At 35.9% G+C, this 17,858-nt stretch overlaps 3 protein-coding genes across 3 annotated transcripts; all 3 read right to left on the reverse strand.

Moving 5' to 3' along the window:
• Window positions 1-2,967: 2,967 nt before the first annotated feature.
• Window positions 2,968-3,757, reverse strand: LOC113697383 (uncharacterized). Its single transcript, XM_072056363.1, has 4 exons — window positions 3,747-3,757; window positions 3,554-3,638; window positions 3,365-3,469; window positions 2,968-3,279 (listed from the first exon to the last, which is right to left on the reverse strand). The coding sequence occupies exons 1-4, from the start codon at window positions 3,755-3,757 to the stop codon at window positions 2,968-2,970; spliced, it is 513 nt and encodes a 170-aa protein (XP_071912464.1).
• Window positions 3,758-6,175: 2,418 nt separating this feature from the next.
• On the reverse strand, window positions 6,176-8,431 carry LOC113696958 (uncharacterized). Its single transcript, XM_027216335.1, has one exon. It carries the CDS (start codon window positions 8,429-8,431, stop codon window positions 6,176-6,178), a length of 2,256 nt encoding a protein of 751 aa, XP_027072136.1.
• A 2,614-nt stretch (window positions 8,432-11,045) lies between these two features.
• On the reverse strand, window positions 11,046-15,003 carry LOC113697382 (LEAF RUST 10 DISEASE-RESISTANCE LOCUS RECEPTOR-LIKE PROTEIN KINASE-like 2.3). The gene is made up of 4 exons (XM_027216977.2): window positions 14,130-15,003; window positions 12,592-12,627; window positions 12,445-12,474; window positions 11,046-12,344 (listed from the first exon to the last, which is right to left on the reverse strand). Exons 1-4 carry the CDS (start codon window positions 14,944-14,946, stop codon window positions 11,191-11,193), a joined length of 2,037 nt encoding a protein of 678 aa, XP_027072778.1. The 5' UTR covers window positions 14,947-15,003; the 3' UTR covers window positions 11,046-11,190.
• Between the last annotated feature and the right edge of the window lie 2,855 nt (window positions 15,004-17,858).

Consider the following 17,858-nt stretch of genomic DNA (forward strand, 5'->3'; position numbering starts at 1 on the left):
GGAGGCTTGGTGAAATTGCATGTCTAGATATGGAATTTCAAAACATATTTTTTTCAACACTAAGAAAAAATATCGATCTCACTGATTAAGATGAATTGCCAATAAAGTTGGAGAAAATTGACTCAAGAGCCTCTAGCCATTAAGCTTAACTTTTCAAAGGTGTCATGGCCCGTACGTTTTGTGGTCTACTGTTCAACTTTAATCAAGATCAGAGTAGGAACAATGATGCAATTATTGGGAAAACAAGCTTAACTTTTCAGAATAGGAGCAATAGTGCATACCTTCAATAGTCTACTATTCAATAATTTGGAGTTCATGAATTAGCTATCTTTTTTTTTTTGGCACGACAGATTGTATATTATACTTATTCCTACTCTTTTATAGGGGGAAATGGTGGGATCAAATGGTCCAATAAAGAATTCGGAGGGGACTAAACTACCACCGAATCAAACGAATATCTCTACATCCGTTGGTGAAATTTTCAGAAAATCTTGAAGAAGAATGTAAGTTAAGAGATTTGATCCTTTGACCTGCATCAAGGAGAGCTCTAAAGGTAGGTGGTTCATGAATCAGCTAACTCTTACAAATGAAGAATATGTTATCCGCTGCCAAGTTCAAGAGTCTGACAAGTACGTTAATACTTTTCTTACTATGTGTACGTTGTTGTTCTCATCCTTTTTTGTGTTATTGTTGAATTATTTGTAAAGATGTTCAAATGCACTTCGCTTGTATCCATCCCAGTGGATTTCGATTGTAATCATATATACAACCATGAAAAAAAAAAGAGTAAATGATATGCGGTAACCAAAGGCAAAGGAGGGAAAGTTGGGAGCAATTGTCGTATAGGTGTTGACCAAAGTGTATCTTGAGCAAAATTTCATTGAAATCACATTGTAAATATCAAATTTCAAGATTTAATTAGTCAAGTCATTCTTTTTGTACTATCGATTTTTGGGTCCACGAATTGAAGTTGTCGATGGAATTTTTGACTAATAAAGCCGTAGAATTCAGGGAACCAGACTTTTTTTTTTTTTTTTTAGATTTGGGCTCTAATGATAGAAACTGGTTAACCAATGCATTAAAAACTAAATGCTTACCACTCAGGTCTAACAAGGAAAGAAAAAAACACAGATCCATCCACCTGGATGTGGCCTTTCATAATCCAGCGTGTTGATGAAAGGGAAAGACACGTTTGGAAGGAAAAATCCAAGGACAAAGAAAAAAGGCTACAAGGCTATGTTAAACTAACGATTTAACAAGTAACAGCAGCACTACTGGAAAAAATCAATCTTATGAATTTGCAGGAAATATTTAGATATACTGCTCGTTTTAGATAACATAATACTTTAAGAAAAAAAATATGTACTGGAGCACAATTGTAGAAATTGTTAAGGTAAACACAAAGATTGATGCTGGTATTTCTACTATATATCACTACAAGAAAATTGCGTTTCTGTGACAGGCGAAAGTTGTCACTAAAAATTCAGAAGTCGTCACAAAAAATGTCAGTGACGACTTTTACTGCTGTCACAGAGCTGTCACTAGTTCTATGTCACAAAAGGGGGTCCATGTGACGACTGTTGAAAGTCGTCACAAACGATTTTGCTTTTGTGATGACTCTTGTCGTCACTCATTGTTGTACATTGTGTGACGACTTTTATTGTCACTAAACTGGCTAAATTCTTGTCATAGTCAACCCTTGGAGTTGTCACATTATGCTTCCGTTCAGTGACGACTTTTGTTGTCATTGTTTTCCATCCATAAAAAGTGACGACTTTCTGGTGTCACTAGTGAAACTTGTTGGCAGTGACAACTTTTTATTGTCATTTATTTTTTTTGTAAAAAGCAATAATCTAATGTTAATTACGCAACATAGCTGCCAACAATCACAAAACGTTCATTGAGTAGCAAGGAAAAAAAAGAAGCCAACATACGAAAAGAAAGCCAACATTCATTTCCAATAGAAGATCAACCCAAATACATATATATATAAATGTTGCCTCAAATGAGTCATAAACCATGCACCATCCAAAATAAGCCATTCGTTACAATACTAGTGATTTCCCATCCATAATAGAGAGTAGTAAAGTTCTATACAAAAATATGAGCACGATTCCCATCTACAACAAAACATGAGCACGATAGGCCTTGTAGTCTTCAAATCAAAAACCATCTTCACAGCAATGACTGGCTTCTTCTTCTTGAGAATCGTGTTAGAACCTACACGTTACCAAAATTGAAGCAATGAGCACTGGTGTTAAAACTGGAACTACACTTCTAGATAGGCACCATATTATAAAAACTAATGTCACTCTAATTTGAAATTATAGCAATCTAAGTAAATTGCTTAACACAAAAATAAAGTGAAATTATAGCAAATAAGACATTGAATGTATATTCTGTGAAATATAGAATAACAATACAAACACAATAAATATCTGCATGTTCACAAATATATATGCAATAACAATAACAATAACAACAATAAAATCCTAAAATCATTGAGAGCCTAGATGATCGTGAACCACACAGTATATCAAGAAAAAAAAAACACACACACACACACAATCACAGGTGCCTCTTTTTCCTTAGCACAAAAAAAAAATTGTGATACAGAAAAATTTAGATGAGTTCGACAAAGAAAAAAGTGGAATACATCCCAACGTTCAAACACCTTTGCTTTAAAAACACTAAAGTTTTGGTTGCAACATCCAGCACCTCAATGGCTGTAATTAAACATGAACAAGATTTCAAGCACCTAAATCAGCCTCAAGCAACTCAATTGCATTAAACAGGAATCAGATTTGGTGGAACCAGATTTCAAGTGCCATCAAGCAACTAAATTGACATCAAGCAACCCAATTGTATTAAAAATGAATCTCTATTTTGTAGAACCAGAATTCAAGTGCCTCAATTGTGAAGGATATGAAGAGCAAATAATTTATTTATACCTGACACAGAAGTTGCTTATTTTCGCAAGTCTTTCAGCTGGTTAGCTAACTCATCATACAGGCTTCTTGTTTCTGTTTGTTGCTGTTGCAAGGTCTTAATCAACTCTTGCTGAGCATTGAATTGTTGAGTTACTTCTGCAGCTCGTTTTTCTGCTTCATCTGCTCTTTTTCGGCTGTCCTCAATCTCATGCCTCCAGCGTTCTACCTCAGCAGCTTGCTTCTTGGTTGCACTACGACTGCGGATGTGTCCAGGTATGTAACCAAGTTCATGCTCGCATATTTCCTTGCTAGTCATTGAAGTTGTAGCCTGCAATTCCCTCATTTTGTCCTAGGCAAGTAAAAAATATGATCATTATGTAGCTGGAATGGATGTCAATAATTTAAAAATCCATTATCCAAGTGAAACAGCTCACCAAGGTCTCTTTTGCTTTGTCATTTACCAGCCCCCCTGACTTCTTTGACTTTCGACTTAACTCAAACATGTCTATCTCTGAAAGCTTGACATCTTCTTTCCTTTTCTGTCCAAATTTTCAATTTTTTCATTTTCAGTCATATGACAAAAAGGATGTACATGTACAACTGTTGGCTGGGTTTCAGATTACCTTTTCCTCAACAACTCTTGCAAGCGATTTTGTGCCAACAGTAGTGTGGCAGTCATTTTTGGCACGATTTTGCTTGTTACGTTCACTAATTTTCTGCCACAAATTAGTGAAAATTTTAACTGACAAAGATTAGCAAATTTGTGAAGTGAAATCTGAAATTTAATAAAAGGATAGGTTATTTTGACAAGCTAACCTTAAATTCATCATTTTCAAAGTAGCTGACCAGCCACTTCCAATCTTCTTCACTCACACCTTCAGGAACTTGCCTCAATGCTTTTTGCCTTGATTCAAAACTCTGGAAATACTTGTGAAACCGATATCGATGGTTTCGATATTGTGTGTTTAACTGCCTATTAATAGCAGTTTTTGAGGTGATGTGCTCTGGAAATCGAAAGTCATCCTACAATAACAGTGCAATCTACTTAAAACCAAGCAAATCTAAAGCAGTAAAATCTCTCATACTTTCTGGATGAAATTAGAGTATTAGCAGGTCAACAAATACCGTAACCGTGTTGTATATGCCTTCTCGGTCACCGGGATTGAGATGGGACCACTTTGGAACATTAAGCCTAGCAGCCTTCCTAACAACACAACCCCCTTCTGTGATGAAGTATTGAGAATCCTTCCCAACAATCCGCCGAATACAATCATCAATTTCAATGGTGAGCGTCTCATTAGCCTCCCTTTTTTTTTGATAATGATAGATTTCGTGTACGTCCTCTTCTTCTTGTTGACAGCAGCATAGCTATTAACAAATATCAGTCCAAACATTACTTTGACCACATTAACAAAGTCAGTCATGAAATAGAAACTTGGTTTTTAATTTCAGCCATGAAAATGAAGTCTAACTTACCATTTTCTTGCTCATCCGAAACTGGATTTGTCTCATTTTCTCCGGATGCACGAGACTCAGATGTCTGAGGGTGTATCATCCTACTCTCACTAGCAATTTCTCTAGGTGAAGAAGTTGGAGTGACATATATTGCATCCTCTGAGGATACACTCTTGGATGCACTTCTTGGTTGATTGCTTCCAACTGAATTAGGTATTGCAGGCTGTTGTGCACCTTGAGCTTTTCTCTGCAGCATTTGGCCTCGCTTTCCTGGTCTAGCCATCTAAAAGTAACAAGAAGTTAGTGTTACAGCATAGTATAATTTAGGAATAAAAACTAGTTAGCCGGAGTTAAAGATCAATTTCACCTATTCCGAATCGATGTCATTATCACTAAGAATCTCCTATTCGTCTTCCTCATTGTTAGACTCATGTTCATTCACTTCATTATCATCATTAATGAAATCTTCAAAGGTGCCATTTGAACTATTTTTTGACTTCTCAGCATGTACAATGGATGAAGGTACAGCCTTCGGTATCTCATTGTCTTCTCTTGAAAGTAATGGTGGATTGTCGAGGTCTATTATAATAGTGAAATCCCCAGTTGCTTCTTCTTGATATATTTCCTCAACCATTGGTTCTTTTTCTAAATCTTCAGGAACATCATACAAGTGCCTTGGACTGAACCTCTCGACGACAAACCAGTTTTTGCCTAGTTTCAAGTCTTCAAGATAAAAGACTTGTTGGACATGTTAAGGGAGGACATATGGTTGGTCTTCATACCATTTTCTGGACGAATTGACACTTGTGATACCCCATTCTTTGTCCACTTGCATCCCAGCACTATCATCGGTCTTCCACCAGTCACACTTGAATACTATAACCTTTTTTTTCCCGAGCCAGTATCTTACTTCAATAATTTGTTGTATCACACCATAAAAATCGATCATATTGTTACCATGCTCACCTCTAACTACAATACCACTGTTTTGAGTCTTTCTTTGCCTTTCCCGATTTTCCGTGTGAAACCTATACCCATTAACCATGCAGCCCGTATACATGCAAACTCGGTTGTCTAGCCCAAATGCTAATGCTCGAAGCTCACCATTGGAAGCCTCGCTGCCATACATAACCTAGTAAGGACAATTTCACCTAAATCAGTAATTTATTGTATTAGAGATAAAAAAAAGTAGGCTGTCCAAATGACACTACAAACATGCACGCTGTTTAACCCATTTTGCAAATTCTCTATCGTGCCTTTGGTCCACATTTTCAGCACTCTTTGCCTCCAACTCCATTTTATGCGCACTATAGACAAAAACAATCACCTTGTATAAATTTGCCTTTGAACATATCAAAATATAGAACAAAGGTACAAGCTTTAATTAACATTAAAAGCTTACTTTATATAGTCCTTAAGCTCATCAAAATTGTTCAATATAAATGTATGAATTTTTTCCAGCTCTAAGTCAAGGAAATTGCCCCTTTTGGGCCCTCCAAATGGACGACCAAGGCATGAAAAAATGGACAATTCACCAGTATTATATCCCCTATCATTGTTTCGTTCAGGCTTGTTGAATATCGTATCAATATTGTCTAGGTACATAGAGCAGAATGTCAAGCATTCTTTATCTATGTACCGCTCAGCAATGCATCCCGCTGGCCGGGCCTTATTCCCAACATAACTTTTCAGCACTGTCATATGTCTTTCTCAAAGGAAAATAAAAGAAATTAGAAGATTGCAGTGGTCTTTAATAAAAAAAAAACTTATAAGGCTATATGTACAACTCTCTACCTCTCAAATGGGAACATCCAACGATATTGAGCTGGACCGCCAAGGATAGCTTCAGCAGGCAAGTGAACCATCAAGTGCATCATTATATCGAAGAAAGCTGGAGGGAACAACCTCTCTAATTTACATAAGATGACTGCAATTTTTTGGCCTAACTCCTCCAGAACCTCTCTATGTAATGTTCTAGCACATAATTTTTTGAAGAATTCACTTAACTCGAATAGCACTTGCCGAACTTCTTTTGTTAAACTTCCACGAATTGCAAGTGGGAGTAGCCTTTGTATAAAAATGTGGAAGTCATGACTTTTCATTCCAGAAATTTGAAACTGGCCATTCTTTATACATCGGCAAATGTTTGAGGCAAACCCATCTGGATATTTGACAGAATTCAAGAACTCACATACTTTTTTTTTCTCCTCCTTGGTTAGGCTATAACAGGCATGTGGCATGATATAAGAGTCGCCATTTGGAATCAAGTGTAGCTCTTTTTTCAAACCCAAATCCTTCAAATCTTGACGACACAACCAGTGGTCTTTGGTTTTGTTTTCAATATCCATAATTGTGGCAATGACAGCCTCTGAGACATTTTTTGACACATGCATTAAATCCAAATTATGCCTAAGAAGGAGGTCTGCCCAATATGGTAACTCAAAGAAACAACTTTTCTTTGTCCAGTTCAAACCACTCTCAGAACGCTTGCGTTTCTTTGCATTGGATTGCGCCTTGGTCTTCCCAAAATTTACCTTCATATTTTGTACCTGATCCAAAATTTTATTTCCAGATAAAGGTGCAACAGGATTCCTAAAGTCCACATTGCCATCGAAAGGTTTTTTTTCTCGCCGCCAAGAATGGTCAATGGGTAAGAAGCGGCGATGACCTGTGTAACACAACTTTTTTTGGTGTGATAAATGTACGCAAGTTGTCTCAACCATGCAAATAGGACATGCTTGATACCCTTTCGTACTCCATCCGGACAGCATTGCATAAGCTGGAAAATCATTTATAGTCCATAGTAAAGCTGCCCGGAGGTCAAATTTCTTACCACTATATGCATCATATGTTTCAACACCAAGCCACATTTCATTCAGTTCATCTATTAGAGGCTCCATGTAAACATCAATCTCATTTCCTGGGGATTTAGGCCCAGGAATTAGCATTGATAGGAAAAAGAAAGGATCTCTCATACACTTCCAAGGGGGCAGATTGTATGGCATTAGATAAATAGGCCAGATGCTATAAGCACTACTCATGGTCCCAAAAGGATTGAAACCATCAGTTGCAAGACCTAACCTCACATTTCTAGGATCAACGGCGAAGTCCGGATGCAACCTATCAAAATGTTTCCATACTTCACTGTCTGCTGGATACCGCATGATGTTATCATCATGCACACACTTTTCTTTATGCCATCTCATATCTGAAGCTATTTCTTTGTGGGTATATAATCGTTGCAACCTAGGCTTCAAAGGAAAGTAACGCAAAACTTTGCGTGGAACTCTTGAACCTGCCATCTTGTAGCGAGGTTCTTTACAATTTAGATTTGGACAAGTGTCAAAATTTTCATTTTCCTTGCGGAAGAGAACACAATCATTGACACAAGCATGGATTTTTTCAGATTTAAAACCTAAGTCTCGAATGAGCTTCTTAGCATCAGCAAAAGACTTGGGAACTGTGGCTTCAGGAGGTAGTGCATGTTTAAAAATTTCCAGCAATGCATTGAAGGACTTTATAGTCCACCCGCTCATTGTTTTCAAATGGAGCAAAGTGACTACAAAGGATAGCTTTGAGTAAAAATGATTCCCTGGATACAGCTCATTTTTTGTATCTTCTAACAATTTAAGAAAGTTATCTGTGTCACTATGATTCGCATTTAGACTATCATCCGTTGATTCTTCCCTACCAGCCCAATTGTCCCCCCATTGTGCTGTCCCAATGTCATGCAACATGTCATTTAAATCTTCAGTATCACTATCCTCCTCTCCATCCCCATGTTTAGTACTATCCCCACAATTTTGGTGTCGAAATTGTTCCCCATGGTGTATCCATCTTGTGTAGCTTTTACGAATGCCTTGAGTCAATAAATGATCCTCCACAACTGTTTTAGTTTGGTTACAAAAATTATTGCATTGTGTACATGGGCATGGGATTTTCTGATTTTCAACTTTTTGAGAATATGCAAACTTGAGGAAATTTTTGACTCCGAGTTCATAAGCCTTGTCCTTCCTATTGCTAATCTTCATCCAAGTTTTATCCATGTCCTAGATATAGACACATTAGCCTTTAGTACAAAATACTTTTCTAATATCAAACTAAAGAGAATAATTTGTTAACTAGCCTTTTCAAAAATTAAGGCTACAAGTCATATGAAAAGCAGCCATAAAAGTAATATAAAAATTCATATGAAAAGCCATGAAATCAATATCATATGAAAAGCCATGCAATCAATATCATATATCAAGAAAAGTAATATGTAAAGCAGCCACGAAATGAACATGAAATTAACCATGAAAGCAGTTTCCTAAAATCCAAAAAAGCCATATGTAAAGCAGCCATGAAATTAACCATGAAATCAATAGAAATTAAAGAGGAGAGACTTCAACAAATGCACTAGCAATCAACAAATGTTAATACCAACTGATGGTTAATACCAACAAATGCACTAGCAATCAACAAACAAATGTTAAAGAGGAGAGACTTCTAAAGCTCAGACTTTAAAACAAACAGAACAGAACAAAAAATACGCTTGTTAATACCAACCCAAAAAAAAAGAACAAAAACAGGGGAAAATTAAAAGAAGAACAAAGTCACAAACGATGTTAAAGCCAGATACCTCTACGATGTTATGGAACAAAGTCAATAAAAGAAGAACCGTACACAGAAATTTCTCAAGATACAAACTGAAAATGCAACATTTCAGAAGCCCAAATTGCCTCGGATAATGGCAAGGAAATGAAGCCTTTCGGGGGCAGGACAGAAGCCATTGGATAATGAGCTAACAAAAACAGGGGAAAATTAAAATGTAGGTTCGAAAATGGCAAGGAAATGAAGAACAAAGAACAAACTTCAGTTGAACTTACCTGAGAAATGTATAGCTTTCCCCAATTGCCTCGGATTTGCTGGTGCTAAAGAGCTCGACGCGGTTGCGGGTCAATAGAGGGGAGAAAGGGCTATCGTCAGTGGTGAAGGAAATGCTGAAGAATAAATTATGGTGCTGGATAGCTCGGACTTCAGCGGCTGATGGTGGTGGATAGCGGCGGACTTCAGGAATTAACGGTGGTGAGCGGCATTTCGACACGGTTGCGGGTCAATGGAGGGGAGAAAGGGTCATCGTCAGTGGTGAAGGAAAGGCTGAAGAATAAAGCTCAAGTTGCTGGGTAGCGGCGAACTTCAGCGGCTGATGGTGGTGGATAGCGACGGACTTCAGCGGCTAACGGTGGCGAGCGGCATTTCTAATCTACGGGAAGGAAGGGTTAGTTCACCATAGGAAGGAAAGACTGAAAATGAAATTTGTCTAAGTATTGGAAGAGAGAAGCGGCGAGACTTTTGTTTGTCTATGAACAACCAAAAACGACGTCGTTTTATAGAGATTTCAGCCACCCGCCTCGCTCCTCTTTCAGATTTCAGATTGGCGCTCTTTTTTTTTTGGCATCTAAGAACGTCTTTGAGATTCCAGGATTCACGCCTTTAGCTTCATACATCTTTTTTCTTTTTTTTTTTCCTGGTCAAATTTTTTTTTTCAGGTTTCTTTTTTCATACTTAATCTCTTTTTTTTTTCCTTAATCTCATCTATAAATATCAAATAAATTATTTGATATTGGTTTCTTTTTTGTGCATGTATATATATGTATGCTTGTTTGTGTCTATATACATCTTTTTGGATTTGGACAACTCAATATACAAATTATTTAAGAAATTACCTTACAATAAAACTTACACAATAAAACATGTTTCAAAAATTTAACATGCATAGAATTGCTTATATACAGTATAGCACTTCTTACTCATGCTTATCCTACTCTTTGTCTATTACTTAGTTTTTATAATAAATTAAAAGAAACATGTAATCAAATATTCTGTTAAATGTGTTACAACTCTCAATCTTATTGCACAACAGATATTTTACTGAATAATTTTAATTTCGTATATACCCATTCCATATGAAAATAATTATTACTTATGATGTATTACACGTTATACTAATCTTTCACAGTGCTAACATTAGACTACAAATTATATTTAATTACACTTTTTCAAATTATTTCAGTTATTGATTTTTGGGGGTTGTTATAAGTAATAATAAACAATTCATGAAAATTTTTTTATGCTCAGACATGTCTATTATGTCAACTTAGCAAAAATTACAAATATCTAAAAATAGTTTGTTATTATATCATTTGCATTTTGTTAATACATAATGAATAGGGGCTAAATTATAAAATTAGGGTGTCATATCTTCGGTGCTTTTGCTAATATAAAAGAATTGGGGGGTAAAAAATAAAATTAGGGTGTCATAGTAGAATTACTGAAAGTTGATGAAAATACTGTAGTATACAGTGATGCAAAAAGTTGTCACAAAATTGGAATCGGGTAGACTTTCAATGACAACAAGTTATGTTGTCACTGTAGAGAGAGCGTTTGTGACGACTTTACTTGAGTTGTCATAAAATCATTTCCCGCGGCATCAAATGAGATGCGCGCCAACTATTTCGTGACGAGTTGAGAATGACAACTTCCAATGTTGTCACTGATTATGCTTGTGCTGTACTCATCTGTGATGACACCTAATGTCATCACTGAATTAGGTTATCTGTGACAAGATTTTTGTTGTCACATAAATTTTTGTCACTGAAAAATATATTTCTTGTAGTGTATGAAGCATATATCAAGGTGCTACCCTTCAGTTTTATTGATACCAAACTGATATTTCAGTTTGCCATGTTATCTGGTAGTAGGTGGCATATTTAAGAGTTTGAAAGACAAATCTACTAGACAAAGCTTTCACTGAAAGTACTACTTAGTCATCCATTTGCTCTATTTCTAAAGCAACAGAGCTACACAGGGGCACCGTTGACTCACCAGAAGAACAACTATTACTGCTTCTTTGCATGGATATGGGTGAATCTGGAGGGTAAAACAACGGTTTAGGGGGCAATTTTAGGCCCCTAGCATCACCTTCAAGCATTTCTAGAACTTCTCTCATTGAAGGACGATCCTCAGGTGTCATCTGTATGCACCACAATGCAATCAAAATCAATTTTCTTGCAATCGCCTTTTCTTCTTCAGTTGCATGATCTCCGATTTCCATTTCCTCCACCTGATCGAATTTGTCATGTATCCATGAAGGGAAGTATATTTGACTTGAATGCTCGGCATGCACATCCACATTTCTCCTCCTCCCAGCCATCTCCATCAGTAACATTCCATAGCTGTAAACGTCTGTCTTATGCGAGACTCTTCCAATCTTTTTGTAGAACAACTCCGGGGCCATGTAACCTAAAGTTCCTCTCGCAGCAGTAAGAGTTGCAATACTCCTTTGCATCGGGTAAAGTTTTGCAAGTCCAAAGTCCGAAACTTTTGGAACAAAGTTCTCATCAAGTAAGACGTTATGTGGTTTAATATCAAAATGTAGAATTTGCATATCACACCCCTGATGCAAGTATTCAATGCCACGAGCAACCCCCTTTGCAATCTCACAAACTTGTTTCCAACTCAATGGAGGACTATTTTGACAGTTTGAGAAAATTAACTTATCCAGAGAGCCATTAGGCATGTAATCATACACTAGAGCATGTTTTGAGGCAGTAACACAAAATCCCACTAACCGAACCACGTTCACATGGTGTATTCTTCCAATAGTCGCAACTTCATTGATGAATTCTTGGCCATTAGCTTTTGATTTGTTCAGCATCTTGACAGCAACTGCACCTCCACTGCGCAATTTGCCTTTGTAAACCAAACCATAGCCTCCTTCACCTAATTTCTCCTCAAAATTTTTTGTCATTGTCTTTATTTCTTTGTATGAGTACCTAATGGGCATGAGGCTGTTGTTTGCTTGTAGGAAATCTTCGATTGTATCATACCTCGATAAATGCCTCTGACGATACCGATAAAGGAGGAAAGCAAACAAGAGGATAATGCCAATGACTTTTATTGCTGCATTTAGGTAAACTGAAATAGAAAAACAAAACAATAAGTTTTAGCAATGATTGACTGACTTCTAGTATTTTCCAAATGGACAGAGTTGTTAACTACAAATCAGATGCCTTACCCAAAGCTGGGACACCAATAAACCGGCAAGCTGCTCATACAAGAAAACTCATAGGATTATGATGGAAATACTGAAATATGAAGAGTCTGCCTGATTAAAGAATGATTTTTTTTTTTGTGTGTATATCAAAGAAATAAGTTTACTCACATCGAATTGCGTCGCTGATTCGCCCTTGTGGGAGCCCTATATCGCCCAAGGACAAAAATCAAAGTCAATGTCCAATTGGATGCTCAAATGTTTATAAGTTTCAAACTGCAGAATAAATTCAAAGTATGTATGTTTTGCATGGTTCAAAGTGAGAATTCAATAATTCATGTGTTTGTTGGGATCACACAACAACTAAACTTTCTTAAAAAAAAAAAAAAAAAAAACAAAAATATATGAGAATGTAGTCAGCAATGTTCCTGTACTTTTGTTTGCTTACAAAGATTTCCAACAGTAGGTTTCTGGTATTCTAATTGTATGAAATCGAGAGTTAAATTCATTAATTCTTTTAATCTTAAAAAAAGGGCAAGCGGCCGGACAAGTTAATGTGTAACTTTGAAACTAGATGTTTATTAGCAATACGGTACGGTAGTGTGTTGCTTCCTTTCTCTTCCCCTACAAAACTACTCCACCTAACTTGAAGAATACGATTTCAAACATTATTATCAAGATCACAAATCTACTGTCAGATCTACTGTCACAAACCTTACACAAAAATACTTCATCTGCCACAAAAACACTCAACCGGTTTGCAAATTCTGAACTCCCGTCGGGGAAGTATAGGTACAATATTATATGTATGGTTGTATGAAGCTACAAAATTAGCATCTTATACTCGCACGACTAACACTACTATGTTTTCATATATCTTATACATGTATGGTTGTATGTTTCCAGGGCCAACTCAATAGACCAAAAAAAAAAAAAAAGAAGTCACGTCATCAGTTTCTAAATTAGAAGATGACCTAGGGAAAATTGGGGCAGGTGTAGTTGTTGTATACTATTATTGTATTTTTTTTTTTTTGCATAATTTGTTATACATTTATATTCTCTTATTATATACATGAATTTTGCATTTAATTATTTGCTATGGATTGTGGACACCAAATATTGTAAAAAATATAACAATTTATCTCTATATGTACTAATCGCTATAAAAAATTATTGTTTCGAAAAAAAAGGTACTAATCGCTATAAAGAGTGCAATAACGAGACACAATCATACCAAACAAAAACCACATTTGCAGACACAATCATTCCACTCCTCCATCTTTCTTTTTCTCTTTTGGGGAAAATGAGTTCGAGCAAAGACTGAGATAGGTTAAATCACACTTTCACATTACTCTAGGTCCACCTCCAATGCATTAATGAGTTATCCTTTGAAAATTAAAAATTATATTTTGCAGCACTCTCTTAATCAGTTATCCATACCTCCAATGATTTTGAAATAAACAGTTGTATTCATTAACAATATTTTGGTTGTTCTATTAAGAAAAATAAAAAAGTTGAACAGCAGTAACACCAAAATTAGCCTCCAAACATACCACTGCATATCATAAAATCTTTCAAGATACAATAACTTATCACTAATTTCCCAAAAAACATAATAGTTTCAAGCAGTAGTATTGAATACTTTTTAAAGATCATCATAAGCTATCATCAATCACCATATTAATAAATCATCAAATCAGTGTACTTACAAGGAAAATGTCTTCTGCTCCGCCACTCTCTTAACCACCGGAGGTCAAGGCCATTGGACAGAAGATTGTGGATGTCTTGAAACGAAATATCTCCTGTTGTTACATTAGGGAGACACCGCAGGTCTACCGGAGCTGTCTTATAGACAGTGCACGACTCTTCAATATCAGATGCCACCACATTTTTGCCCACCACAACATAGCTGTAATAATTGGACGGAGCTTTCATTTTTGAAAACTGATTTGCAGTGATATTACAGGAAGCAGTGTCTACATAAAGAGGTGTATATTTCGATTTCACGGGATTCTGACAGCTGACAAAGACCAACGAACCAGCATCGGGATCAATATACATTATGGTAGAAGCCCCAACTTGCTTTTGGTAGAAGTCGTCGTTTGGCTTGAATGAGTAAACTGGCAGAGTAGAACAGTTGTTCTTTTGCACCCCAGGATCAAAGAGACGAAGTGTTTGTTGCTCATAATCAATACTGTTTAGCTCCACAGAAAAGTTATACTGTTGTTTCTCCAGATGGTTACCACCAATTACGGGTAGAACGGTGCGATTATTTTCACAAGAGAATTCAATAGGGCATAGATTTGGATGATCACCTCTAAACTGAAATGGGCACTGTAAATTGATGTCATTACCCACGCAAGTGGATGGGCTATGGTCGCAGCTTGTGTGTTTTGAATTGAAGGTACGATAAACATATCTGTGACCATCCCTCATAAGCATATAATCATAATCATATGGGATCTGCAAAAAGAAGTCAATCAGGATTAGAGACAACAAAACTACCAAACACTGAAATTGGAGCATGCTTGTTAAACATTGACTGAATGAATTACACCAAAAAAAAGGATGAAGAAGCCAGATATATATATAGGAAACAGAGAAGGGGCTCTTTAGTTGGTAAAGAGAACAGGACCTAAGGTCTCCAACATGTATGTATGTAAGCCAAAATTAATTTATGAATTATCTCTTTCAGATAGCCTTATTACTAAAGAGTTACCTCAAGCAGGAAGATTCTAAGAGCCCTCCGTGATCATTATGCCAACCCTGATAGTTGAAATTGACAGTCAATTACAACAAAATCACATTTTGTGGGAAAAACACTCTAGTAGACTAAACTTAGATCCTTGCACATGACAATTAAGGGTTATTTTCGATTGATTATTTTTCTTGATTATACATTCTAAAATTTGGATGATTAACTTTTTTATATTCTTGCTTCTACATCTAAACTTTAGATTTTTTCAATAGTCAAAGAAATTAAAATTATGAATCTACTGAAGAGTAGATTTACCTGATTCTCATTATCCTCACCAATCACTTTAATTAAATTTTGCAAAATTTCATAGCAAATGAGAACAAGCCTAATTTCAAATTAGCTGGTTTTTATATCTCAAGTTCTAGTTTTAGTAAAGTTGTACTTTCTTCCATTAGTTTTGGGAGTTGGGATGTTTTGTTTAATAAACCAGCCAAATTCCATAAACCATTCTATTTTTTTGGCATTGGGCTGCGATGGGGGAAGCTGCTAACCGAATGCATTAGAAGTTAAACGACGAACTATTCTCACAGTACAAGTTCAATTTGTCCCACATTGGAAAATCAAAAAAATTCCAACCATTTTATTATGCTTAACTTCTAAATTAAAAACCCTAAACAATTATCAACGAATACGTATGATGGGTTCCTAAACCCTGGTTTTCTCGTTCCGTATCACAAAAGATGTCAAAGTTCGACTGCATTGTCGAATAGGTTTTGATAGAAGTGTAGATATTGAGCAAGTTTTCATTGTCATCTACAAACATCACATAGTAAATATGTCAAATTAGCATTTTGATACGGGCATTAATTATTCAAGTTGTTCTTTCTTCTATCAATTTAGGGGTCCAACTATAGGGGGCAGAAACATGCAGCTAGGGCCTACTTAGGAATTCTGCTCCACAAAAACATAGTACTAGCGGAAGACAACTCAATATCTTATCTTGTTTTTATTCTTACTTCCTACAATTCTATTCTTCTCTTTTCTTCGTTCTTTTCCACACGGAGATGGCCAACCAAATTGAATGTAGACATGGAATCTTTTTTGATTTATTGATGGAAGGAAATTCTTATTAGACAATTTCAGTCAGCTTTTGTAGTATTTTCATTTCTAGGCAATTTCATACTGGGCTCCATATCCATTGATATTTACGACGAAGATGCATTTATTTTATTGTACAGGAAAATTCTATTGAGTGATGGAAAATGTAGCTAAAATGTATTTGTAGCTAATACTCTAACCATTCTTTACCAGTAAAACCAACAGGTGGAATGATCAGATGGCTTTAGAAGAAGACTTTAGATATATTAAACAAGTGCTAATATAGTAAATATTGGTGTACAACATTACAAGTTACAGATAACTTATTAGCAATTATCACTTTGTAACTCGTTGTGGCTTCTAATTTTCAACAGAAAAAAAATCAACTGCATAATTATGAAGAGGTTGACATGATAAAATTAACTAATTGATTAAAAAATCAACTGCATTAGTGTATTTCTTGGCTACAGAGTTGCACAGTTGTTCTGTTGACTCTTCAGAGCATTTCGAAAATTTCTGTCATTGAAGGACGGTCATTTGGGGTCATTTGGACGCACCACATTGCTTTCAAAACTAATTTCCTCGCAATTCCATTTTCTTCTTCAGTCATACAATCTCCAATTTCCTTGTCCTCTCCTTGGTTGAACTTTCCTCTCTGGGCTGTTGATAACATTTATTATTCATAATTATCACAGGAAGATTTTAAGTGAAGGAGAGAGGTTCCTTCATAAAGTGATCCTTCTATGATTATTGATGTCTGGGTCCATGATTGATGATCAGTTGACTTGGAAAATTTTTTTTTGAGTGTTGACTTGGAAATCCATTTTAAATCAACTTTTAGACTACCAACAAGCAGACTTTTCTTGTTGGGCTCCATTGATGGTAGTTTTGATCGGTAAATGCATTTAAGCTTAAGAAAATTAAAATAACATTTGCTACATTGAGCAGAAAAATCCAACAGAAATTCTTACAGCACAAATTATCATAAAAGGAGGTCAAGTGAAAACTTTTTGGACGTACTGGCTTATTGCTCATATTTAGAAAATATTAGAAATAGTTTTACAGAATATTGGAAGCTACTGTCCACGATATATCACAATTTCCATTCATAGTTTAGCATGAGAATAAACTTTTCTCATCAGCATATCACAAGCAACTCCTAGCTTAGATTGTGGCACCATCCAACAATCATATGATGCTAGAAAAGTTTTCTTAGTGAAGCATTAATTGGATAAATAGCTCTTGGTGAATTGCTACAAGAAGTGAAGATATTGGACTGGAACTTCAAATGATTCACCGTAAATATTAATAATAATGGTAACAACAACAATAATAAAAATAATACACTGCCAAGTCAAGTACTAATATAACCCAAAAAAAAAAAGAGATACCGACAAAATTATCCGAGCTCCATTCCAAAATTAGACCGCCAAGTCAAAAAGAAAAAAAAAATGGAAAAGAATATGATCACGGGTTCATTTTTCCAGTGACGATCGCCCGGTATGTAGCAAATGTTACCGACAAAATTATCAGAGCTGAACCCGGACAACAAAAAGTAAATTAAGCCAACTAAGGGAGACTTTTTGAGTACGACATTTTACAATTGGTCCCAAACTATGGGGAGGGGGATAAGAATGAACCC

This window comes from Coffea arabica, chromosome 6e (assembly GCF_036785885.1).
Source record: "Coffea arabica cultivar ET-39 chromosome 6e, Coffea Arabica ET-39 HiFi, whole genome shotgun sequence".
NCBI lineage: Eukaryota > Viridiplantae > Streptophyta > Magnoliopsida > Gentianales > Rubiaceae > Coffea > Coffea arabica.

Coding starts and splice junctions, on each gene's coding strand:
- LOC113696958 (XM_027216335.1), bottom strand. CDS start 8,431: ATGGATAAAACTTGGATGAAGATTAGCAATAGGAAGGACAAGGCTTAT.
- LOC113697382 (XM_027216977.2), bottom strand. CDS start 14,946: ATGCTCCAATTTCAGTGTTTGGTAGTTTTGTTGTCTCTAATCCTGATT. Junction 12,628..14,129: donor GAGCAGAAGACATTTTCCTT/GTAAGTACACTG, acceptor TGGGCGATATAG/GGCTCCCACAAGGGCGAATC. Junction 12,345..12,444: donor TATTGGTGTCCCAGCTTTGG/GTAAGGCATCTG, acceptor TTTCTATTTCAG/TTTACCTAAATGCAGCAATA.
- LOC113697383 (XM_072056363.1), bottom strand. Junction 3,470..3,553: donor CAAGAGTTGTTGAGGAAAAG/GTAATCTGAAAC, acceptor AAATTTGGACAG/AAAAGGAAAGAAGATGTCAA. Junction 3,280..3,364: donor ACAAAGCAAAAGAGACCTTG/GTGAGCTGTTTC, acceptor TTACTTGCCTAG/GACAAAATGAGGGAATTGCA.